This window comes from Phoenix dactylifera, chromosome 13 (assembly GCF_051530095.1).
Source record: "Phoenix dactylifera cultivar Ajwa chromosome 13, Ajwa_hap1_PhDact_Kaust_v1.1, whole genome shotgun sequence".
NCBI lineage: Eukaryota > Viridiplantae > Streptophyta > Magnoliopsida > Arecales > Arecaceae > Phoenix > Phoenix dactylifera.
Genome location: NC_143202.1, coordinates 11,359,461 through 11,370,562, shown reverse-complemented (window position 1 = coordinate 11,370,562; position 11,102 = coordinate 11,359,461). Strand labels below are relative to the sequence as shown.

The 11,102-nt window shown below is 40.4% G+C and overlaps 1 protein-coding gene across 2 annotated transcripts; it reads right to left on the bottom strand.

The window, feature by feature from the left end:
• Nucleotides 1-2,143: 2,143 nt before the first annotated feature.
• LOC103697436 (Sodium Bile acid symporter family) lies at nucleotides 2,144-8,483 on the bottom strand. Of its 2 annotated transcripts, XM_088710198.1 has the most exons (6): nucleotides 8,003-8,483; nucleotides 6,256-6,351; nucleotides 5,862-6,168; nucleotides 4,724-4,774; nucleotides 3,772-4,019; nucleotides 2,144-2,629 (listed from the first exon to the last, which is right to left on the bottom strand). In XM_088710198.1, exons 1-6 carry the CDS (start codon nucleotides 8,368-8,370, stop codon nucleotides 2,410-2,412), a joined length of 1,290 nt encoding a protein of 429 aa, XP_088566324.1. In that variant the 5' UTR covers nucleotides 8,371-8,483; the 3' UTR covers nucleotides 2,144-2,409. The 2 variants fall into 2 exon arrangements, with proteins under 2 accessions (XP_088566324.1, XP_008777510.3); XM_008779288.6 differs by lacking the exon at nucleotides 4,724-4,774 and having other exon boundaries at nucleotides 8,003-8,479.
• Between the last annotated feature and the right edge of the window lie 2,619 nt (nucleotides 8,484-11,102).

Here is an 11,102-nt window from a genome sequence, read left to right as displayed (position 1 = left end):
TGATTAACTTATGCCGGTGACAATCATCTTCATTGTTATGTTTATGTGTTAACGGCTATACAATTTTTATTTATAGTTAACTACCCATTTGAGTTAATTAGCAATTTTTTTCACAGCTATTTTCTTTTGAGGACCTGATTGGGTTGTGGTGCTACTTTGCTAATTTAGGGAGATACTTGGATATTTTCTTCTTCTAGATATGTAGAGTGTAGACTGTAAAGTTTATTTAGGGACTGAAATACTTTAACTTTTGTTGAAGGTTGTTTTAAATTTTGAAATGGTACTATTTTCTTTAATTTGATTGGTTTCAATATCTAGATCGCGGTATGCATATTGAAAATAGTCTTATGATTTAACAATTCCTATAGATTCCCTTCTATTACTTTATTTTTCATATTACATGCTATAAGTTACCACTCATGGAGTAAAAAATTCATCTTGAGATAGTTAAAAATTCAGAATGTCAAAATTTATAGTTAAAAATTCAGAATGTCAAAATTTACTTTTGTTATATGCTACAAGTCAGGTGAGCTGTGAAGCGCATTCTCTACATGTGTCAATTTCACTTACTCTTTGAAGCATATTGATGGGTAATTTCTTTGAAATATTCTTGATGTTTTGTTTTATGTAAATCTAATCTGCATCTTTGTAATGTTACTCCAGGTGTGAAGCCTTCTCTCAACATACCCCAGGACTTATATCTGATACATGCAAGTGGTCTCTTCAACTTCCATGAGAACAACTAAGCTGCTTCTGATTTCTTTTTTACTTTTCTTTCCAGCAAGTCATACGAAGGATGTCCCATCAATCTACTCCCTTCTCACTGAATATTGTCAATCATAGTTGTCCTCTTGTTTCATAAATTTTGCGGTTGAATGTCACTAGTTCAGAAATCTAATGTTTTCCGGGCAAGAGCTAAAGAGTAATTGAGGGCTGGTGCTCTGTCTCCATGCTTTCCTCCATCCGCTAGACGCACAGAAGGTTAAAGCACTAAAGTGGATGATCACTTTGAGATCAAGAAAGTTAATTTGTAGTTCTATTTGAAAATTAAACTCTGATCAGTTTTGCTATTACTGAGATTTATCTTGTGACTGTAAATGGCCTAAAAGTAAAAAACATGGGAGGATGACATGAATGCAAACATTGGATAAAGTTACATTTTTCCTGACCAGTTCTATTTGAAAATTAAACTCCGATCAGTTTTGCTATTACTGAGATTTATCTTGTGACTGTAAATGGCCTAAAAGTAAAAAAACATGGGAGGATGACATGAATGCAAACATTGGATAAAGTTACATTTTTCCTGACCACCTACTATAGCATGGTCACTGGTATCTCAGATGTTAATAAATGGTCTATCAAGCATTGCTATCAGATTTTCTCTGCATTGTTATATGTCATAAGTTATTACTATCAGAATAGCTACCTCCTCTCTGTTCTCTTCTCTATAATTCAGGTATTGCTCCATGTGATCTTAATTCTAATCGTATGTTCCTCTTCTTCTCTGAATTGTTGGTAAATATTTGACATATTGCTGGCAAGATATGCATATGACTTCATTACTTTATTTAGTTGTACTAGTTTAGTATGCATAAAATATGGAAAAATTCTAGATGTTTATTCTCAATATAATTTTTTTTTTCTTTTTATGAAGTTTCTGAATCTTTAGCTACATTTGGTTGCAAGCTTGCAACATATGATTTTTCCTGGATTTTGATTATGGGGAGTTACATTTACTTCGATAGTTGCTTATTTGTTGTGTATTAGAATAAGAATTTGCTTTCTGATCTTATAATTATTTCATTAAACTGTTAGTGTGCATATTGGAACTTGCATTCTATTATGTTGTCCTCCGACATTCTTTTTATACATATGGTGCATCAGTTTATACATATGCTATCAATCCCTTCTTTAGTTTCTCTCTCCAATCATCATCTCAGAAAATTTTGCGATGTTACTGACCATTCAAATGGTACCAGAAGCACTGGCCCAAGATTCGAGGGATGACTTCTTGAGTTCTCATTCTGCCGCTGGCCCCTTCTTTCAATAACTAGTCACAATTATTTAAAATAATTGCCATGTTATGTTGTGGAACCTTATGAGTGCAAGGCCAGCATGATGAATTCCTGTTAGTAAATAAATATAGACCCAAACCTTCAGACGATATCATTCATGACACCTACCCGGCCTGAATGACCCAGTAGGTCTATATATTTTATTTTTTTGGACCTGATCTGACCCAATCATCTATTGGGTTGGATCAAAGTCCAACATCCAAACCTGAACTTGACACGGGTCGGTTTAGGGTCAAGCATGCCTCGGTCTGACCCAACCTGTTCTTTTTTTTGGTAACTCCGATCCAACCTGTTTGTAGCCCTACTTACAAATAATTTAATATAAATCTCTATTTTATCTAAAGCCCGGTTGGGCTAGGCCAATGTCTCTGATCCGTGATCCATTACCCCAGAAGGATGCAAGACATAAACCCATAATGGCCATCACAACAACCGATAGTGCTGCAGGAACTGCTTGGCTGCTTCCCAGAAACTGTGTAGCTAGAAGCCCAGCTAGGGTAGAGCTCTGCATCCCCGTGCAAAGTGAAATTGTCCTACAAACTGGCTCCTCTTGCCTGGGAAAACACTGAAAAGATTAGCTTGGTGACAGTTGAACCAAACATACTGACCATTGAAGAAAAGCTCAATGCATGAACACACCGGTAGTTAGCTTGGCAGTATGAAGATAAAAAATTGGTAAATCTGCATGAACTAATGAAGTTCCAAAAGGTACATGAACCCGCTAAGATTACAACAATTAAATGTACCAGCAGTTGTCTCGCTACAAACCGCCCCAAAATGAGACAACCACCAAAAATATTAATCATTTTTTTTTTCAATTTGTCAACTAAAGGTTCCATCGTACTATGATATGTCAAATGAATCTAATAAGCAAGTCCAGAGAGAATTCAAGCAAAGAAGAATGAGAGGGTACCAAAAGTATGATCAACTTCTTGTTGGTTGCAGTTCAGAGCATTGTGAAGAAGGTTGTTATTTTTTAAGTACCAGTCTTGATTAACACTACAACATGATAATCCCTTCTCCTCCAATCTTAACTCCATAAGAATGCTTTTAACTACTTTCTGAGAAATAATTTGCCTTGTGAACGGACGAGAAAAAAAAAATCAATCTAATTGAGGACATGACAGAGAACAGTGGTTTGCCAAGCATGGATCATGCAACAATCCAAGCAAGACCATCTTTGAATTCTAAATACAATTTGGAATTGCCTGTGGCTTCTGGAGAACAATGGAAAACAATGAACCAAATTGCAATAGATTTTCTAAACAAGAGGGAAAAAAACTGTGGACAAAAAGTATAAGCTAGTTATTAAAAGAAAAACATATTGGGGAATTTGGAACTCCTAATTTTAATGATGGTTGCTGAAACAGAAAAAGAAATCTCTATACTTAACTTGCTTTGTGCATGTTCTCAGTTTAGATATATAAGTATTAGGAAGGAAAACTTAACCATTTGAAATTTTGTATGTTAGGAAATACCAGGTCTCTGTGGAAAGATACTGAAGACCATATTTATGTGGATTAAACCATGCCAAAATTCTAACTAATTTAATAAAAAAGTCAAATTAGAGTTATCTTGGAAAACAATGAGACAGTGAGAAGGGAAGGCTAGAAGCAGTAATATGGAGTTATTGTGCAGAAACATGAAAAGCAAAAAAGTAAAGAGTCAAGATAATATCTGAATATTTCTGAATTACCTCAGAAGTGGCAATTTGGGAAACCAGTAGCCCAATATGAAGGCAACAAGATGAAATGTTAATATGGGAAAAAGCAACAGGAGACCCCCTGAGGATAGTATCTGGTTCTGGTTAATAGCAAGAGGGCTTCCAATACACAGTGACGTACAGATCATAGCAACAAAGGGCATTATTGGTTGTACAACATTCACCACAGCTTTTGCGTAAGTGTTGAGAAAAAGACCCAATGCTACAGGAAGAAGCACCACCTAACGAAGTTTAAATTCATTAATCCAACAGGAAGGCAATATATCAAGACTAATAATGAAAATATATGGTCTTAAGAGGTTATCAAATGGATGACAACAGATCTACAATTCAACATTTTCATGCAGGTTAAAATTCAATGCCAGAAGCTTTTATTTGTGCATTATCTCTCAGATAATTAATACATGCAAAATACAGTAAGACAAGAAGCAAGACCACCAAAGGGAACATCAAATAAACCAAAGAAAGAGAGAGAAAAAATGGATTATTGAACACAATTGATCAAAGATATGATTAATTATGCAATAAGAGGAAAAGTTTATGCCTCAAGAGTAAGACAAGTTCATTGGTTTTAGAGATTCCAAATCGAGGTCTACTGTGCCAGTACCAGGCACCATACCAGTTGCTTGGCAGCATAAATCGGTATAGACCGTGCCGGGCATGTACCGAGAGAGGAAACCTGCCAGAGCCGGAGAAGGAGAGGAGAAAGAGAGAGCGAGCAGGAGAGGGAGGGAGACATAAACTTTTGAAACAGGAAACGCGGCCGCCTCGGCTTCTGCCGCCCCCCGCAGCCTCCGCCGGTGTCCGCCGCTGCTTCTTCTCCCTCCCTCCCCTGCTCGCTCTTTTTTTCTCTTCTTCTTCTCCGTCTCCGGCGGTGAACCATTTTCTATGCTGGAACCGTACCGGTACGGCTCGAAACTCTTACCGTCCTGTTCGGAACGGTTCCGCATTCCTTGTTCCAAATGCACCAATATACCTTCAATCCAATGTGGAGAATAGAAAAAAGGCATTACTACATGATGGAGGCATAAATGGTAAAGTATAAAGAATAAACACATCAACTAATTGAAACCGTATCAATGGATAAAGTTGAAAACTGACAGGATCAGTTGACCTTCTGAAAGGGACAACCATTTCAAATAAATGAAGATGCTTTCTAAGGGTGCATTTATTCACAACACAATGCCATATATACCATGATTTTAACTGATTTTAAATTAATAACAAAGATAAGATTTTTTTTCTTTTAATTGTCTGCTTTTGGGGATTCTGATGGGAATTGCACTTAGGTACACAGGATTTTATACTATTTAGACAAAACATAAGCTTTATATTTTTCTCTAGTTCTTTCCTGAACTCACTTTTGTCCAACAGAAGCACAAAATGAAATTCCAGGACAGAGAAACTACTTCATATCTCTCTTCCAACCTTCTGGGCTGAATGATAGTCTTATAATATCTTCAGACGCCCTACAACATTAAGCAACATATAAGTTCTTCAATTCTGTCTATCATGTCCAATCAACCTAACACTCCAAGCTCATTCATGTTGTCCTTTTCCATCCAGATTCGCCAGAACCTCCATTCATGTTGGACGCATCCACAATCCATTGCTCATTCCTTGAACACTCCAAATACTTATTAACTCAGCTAAGGTGAAAAGGCAAATGATGAAAGATGGTTTTGACTTTAAGATAGAACAAATTGATAGTATTTGTCTAGTGAGTCAAATTTGTTCCATTCAGTTATCATTTTGAACACTATATACATCAATTATCAGGGAATGAAATAAATATGTATTATAAAGTTAGCTAAGTTCCTTTTTTGTTCACTGATCTGCCAATTACAATTACAAAAGAAAAATTTTAGTTTGATTTCAAGTATGAGCAAAAAGGTCCAATATTGCTTTCTTAAAAGTTCATCTTTTTGAAATGCTGAAAAAATTTCTTTTGAAAACGACAATACACAACCTAACTATCTCATATGGTTTGTAAGTTCAACTCCTTACATGGTAAAACACAATGATTAAATCTATCCTCATGTTTTACAATTTCATCACTTCACCTGCAAAATAGACTTGGACATTGCTACTCCATCGACAGGGACCACTGAGCCAATCAGAAGACCAGTAAGTAGAGGTGTGACAAGAACTGAAGAGATTGTCGTTGAGCTGGTTAGTAGAATACTCAAAGCAACATCTCCTTTGCTCAAGAAACTAGCATAACTTGAGAGCTGTGCACCCGCAACACAAGAAGTAAGAAGAAAACCAGCGAAGAACATTGAAGGCATTCTAAATAACCTTGCAATCAACAGGCCCAATAGTGGCTTAAGCACATATTGTGCAATATATCCAACAGATAGTGGTAAAGGTCTGCAGCAGATAAGCCATATTAGAACAGGAATTTAAAAGCTCGGATCAATGGGTGGTCTGTAACAAAGAAAGGGAAGAGACAAGAACCTTCGAAAGGCAAGGGCAAAATCATCAAAGGATAGCCTGATGCCAATTGATAGCATGATCCCTCCAAGGGAAGGAGCATAATATTCTTTTGAAACCCTAGCAAAAGTCAGAAAGAAAACATTTGAATTCCTAGCCACATATTTGAATAATTGTAAAGCACAGTGTTGCTTGAGAACCATAATTTATTCACTTATGTATCATAACAGTTTTACTGAAGATCCAAAACAAAAATACAAAATTACTTTGCACATTTCTAAATAGAGGTGTGATTGTATTTTTAGCTTATGACCCACAAATATATATATTTATTTCTATTGTAAAAACATGCCATCAGTTAGTTTGAAAAACAGAGCTTTCTTTAGGTTGCACTTAACACCTCATATACTTCCATTACTCTAAGATCATCATAGAAATAAAAAAAACCAAAAGCTGTATATGAAACTTTGCAGCAATAAGATTCTTTTTACATTTATTTCATAACCTATAGTCCTTTTTATTAAAGAAACAAATGCCATAATAAACCAAACCAGTAATAAGTGGAAAGTTATGCACTTAAAATCTCCTAATCTTTACTTCCAGAATGATAATTCCATTACTTAAAATTCATCACAGTTCAAATTAACTCCATGCATGTGAAATATAGGAATATCTTTTTTTTTTACTTCATGACCCACAATGCAACTTCTTTGTTTCAATTTTCACTGCAAAACATTTAATCACTGCATGAAGCTTCACCACACTAAGTTCAGAAACTCTCCACTGCACAACCCACAATATTACTCCTGCAGGTTTACATTAGAAATGTTTCCTGCATGGCTGGTAGCTTCCTTAATTAAATTTCATCATATGAAAACATATGCAGCCTGAGCCAGTCTTTTGATTTCCCATTCATCGCACAAACAAAAGAAAAGTCCATACAACTCCAAAAAATTCTCTATTGAATTCAGGCTTCAGAACCCACACCGTATTTACATCAATGTTATCTCAGAAACGCTCCATCAGTCCATAAAACTTCAAATAACTTCCGTTCAATCTTCACCCTTTGTGACCTGGAGTCACTACAACGATAGCTCTCAGATTTTGCATCATGACCTGCAACTCTTTCTTTCTTTGATTACATAATAATAAAAAAAAAAACAAGCAATTCATCAAACTTTATATTACTAAATTTCCCTGAATATTTGCTTTATGATACATAATTTCCAATCTACTCCCAAGAGAGACAAAAGCCAATTCAGCCTCTAGATCACAAGTAATGCATACAAGACCAAGCTACAAACTCTTTTCTTCAATCTTTAATTGATGACCCGAAATTCTAAGTATTTCCCATATACCACATGTTCCCTCGTTCTCTACTTCACAATCCAAAAGTTCTTTGAACTTCAATTCCGCCACACAAATGTTCATACCATGCACAAAACTCCAAATTATCAGCTTTTGTACCCTTCTCGCTTGAGTAAACCAAATTTCCTCATCTCCTCCCCATTCCACTTTAAATTCTACCTCCCCTTCAATCTTCATCAACACCAATTTCTAGAACACAGCCCAAAGTCCTCTAGACTTCAATATCATCATACAAAAACTCAAACTCCATGCAATTCCAAGCTACTAACTTCTTTGAAATCCTCACTTCATCGACCCACAATTCCTCGTATACTCCACTTAAAACATTAAAACCCCCCAAAAAATACTGTCAAAATAACTCAATTAAAACCAGAAAAAAGCTCGGAAAGAAGAAGCAAGGCACCAGGAGAAGGTCGACGGGTTCGCCAGAGCGGCGACGGCAGTGGCCGCGACGACAAAGGGAAGCATGGCTGAGATGGCCTGCGACGGGTCGCCGCCAGCCCTCTCGCCGCCGGCGTACCCCCCGGGGGGATCCTCCCCAAAGGAGAGGAGCGAAGCGTTGCCCTCCCGCCGCGGCCACCCCACCCTCCCCACGCTTGGGAACGAGGTCGAGCACGCCGACGCCCCCCACCCCGCGGTCCTCAGAGTACGGACCCCACGCGGTCTGGTCACCGCCAGGGACACGAGCGGCGTCCTTCCGGGCGGTTTCCGGAGCCCGGCGCAGGCAGACGCGAGCCTCGCGGCGGAGCAGGTCTGTGGAAGCGCGGCCATCCGGCTGATGGCCGAAGAGAGGCTGGGATTTTTTTTGGAAAAAAGATGTATTAGATATTTTAGTTTAAAATCTAATTTTAAATTCTAAAAATAAAACAAGAGGCCGAAGCAGCGAAAGAGGGAGCTTCGAGAGAAAGATAAGGGGTCCATAAAAATGGTTCGCTGTTGGGTAGTCCGAGGGACATCTTAAAGTCAAATGCTTCGCTGTCGTGGCAGAATTTCGTTTTGAATTCAGTTTTTAGACATCTTAAAGTCAAATGCTTCGCTGTCGTGGCAGAATTACGTTTTGAATTCAGTTTTTAATGGTTTCGAACGAGTGCCACGTAGTAGGTGTCATTTGTTTGTTTTTTTTTAAAAAAAGGCTACTCATTTCATATAACTCTAATATGAGTACAACCTGCTAAATTGCGGAAAAGTAAAAGGTGCAAAGGAGAATGATCGTCTGATACAGACGTCCAAAGAAAATCTCCGAAGTGCCGAGCAACAAAGAAGGCGACCCAGTCTGCAGCCCCATTCGCCTTCCTGAACACGTGTCCTATCTGAACATCATCCATCAACCGCGCCATCCTACAGGTCTCCCGAATGAGAGAATGACCATCCCCAAACTGATCCGTCCTTCGGAGCCAGTCGATGACCACAGATGAGTCTCCCTCGTGGCAGACCTACTCCACACCAAGTACCTGCCACGCATAGGATATACCCTCCCAAGCTGCCCGCAGCTCTGCCTCGACCCCTGTAAATTCTGATGTGCGCCGCCCTCCTGCTGCTATCATCCTACCAAGGTGGTCCCTGATCACAAATCCAACCCTCCAGTCATACCATCCACTGACCGACTGCCGTCGAAATTTACTTTGAGATAACCAATGGGTGGGGGTACCTAAGAAACAAGGGCAAACCGGGGCACTGAAGCAGCGTGGAGAGTACTCCAGATGTCCCTGACTATCCCAGAAGAAAATCCAACGGTAGCCGCAAGAACCTTCCTCGCATATAGCGTCGCTCTGTCCACCACCATCCTCGGGGGCGACCTCCTCCCCTCAAATAGGCCGGCGTCCAACCAGATGTGGTAGGACAAGTATGCCACCAAAATTCCTGCCTCAGCAGATCGGGGACTCTGCGTGGATGCTCTCAGCATCTGAATCATATTCTGCACAGAGACTACCGAGTCGGGTAGTAGGAACGGTGACCTCCTCCATATCTCTCGGGCTCTGGGGCACTGCAGAAGGACATGCTCGGTCGTCTCCTCAATATCTGCACACTCTTCATAGCACTGAGAGACCGCTATGCCACGCCGGACTAACAAGCTCCTCGTAGGAAGGTAGCCCTAGGCCACCTTCCAGATGAATAACGCTACATGCGAGTGAATCCGTAACCTCCATATCCAACCACCCTCAATCTGACGAGCTGGCTCCCTACTGATCAAGGCATGAAGATCTCTAGCACGAACCCACGACCGTCTCGTTGGAACCCAAACTAGCCTATCAGCCCCCCCCCCCCCGAAGGGAACCGGAAGAGACAGAACCGACTCCGCTAGCTGCTCCCCCAAAACCTCCCGGATCATCTCCTCCCTCCATCAACCCCCCTCTAAAGTTAGCAGCTCGCTAACTCTGCAGCCTGCTAATCTCGTCGAATCCACCATGGTCGGCATGCGACAGATCGACAGCTCGGTCATCCAGCTATCCTTCAGCACATCAACAGACCGACCATCACCTATGATCCATCTGATCTCCGGAAGCACCACCACTGCTCTAGTGCACATCTCCCTCCAGATCGGTGAGTGGTGACGACCAGCTCGCACCCCGGGAGCCAAGGCGCCATACATGTCCCTCATCAGCGAGGACCACATACTCTCGGGCTCGAGCACAAATCTAACCGCGTGTCTAGCCGCTAGGGCCTCCCGCCTCGCCACTAGGGACTGCACCCCTAACCTCCATAGCTAGTCGGCTGGCACACAACATCCCATGCCAGCAAATGGACTCCACCTCTGTCACTGCTCCTCCCCTAAATAAAGTTCCTGAATAGCTGCTCAAAGGACCTCAAGACTGTAACTGGAATGATGGTGTTGGAAAGTAGGTAGATAGGGACCTAGGTAAGAACTGATCGAACCAGAGCGATCCTACTCATGATAAAAAGTGTATGCATCTGCCACCCCTCTAATCTGCGTCTGATACTGAGCTCCAAGTATGTACAGTCCCTACGCCGCAGCCGCTAGCCCAAGAGAGGGACCCCCAAGTATGTCATCGTGCTCTCCTGCTCTCCCACCCCCAGGATCTCCAATATAGACTGCCTCACCGCCACTTTGGTCTTCGGGCTGAAAGTAATAGCTGACTTAGTCAGATTGACCCGCTGTCTCTGTTGGGATTTGTATCCTAAATGTCAATCGTCAGCATATTGATGATTGAATTTTGTAAATGAATTGACAAATTAATAAAGTGTTATTGGCATTATTCATCATTTCATCTTCAAATGAACTCTTATATGATGAAGTCCTTAGGACTTATGTTATGATAAAGGAGGATTTATCTTTAAGTCCTTAAACTTGTTCGCGACCAAATGATATGTTGTTACTAGGACGACAGCATTATCGAGATTAGGTCATTGTGTGACATATACGTTGGTTGTCCTCTTAACCAAGGAGTGTGGAGACACTGGTATGCCACACAGGTGAAGTGTAGGAGTACATTTCACTGAACGTGACCAATTTCGGAACGCTCTACTGTCGAGAGATATTCCGA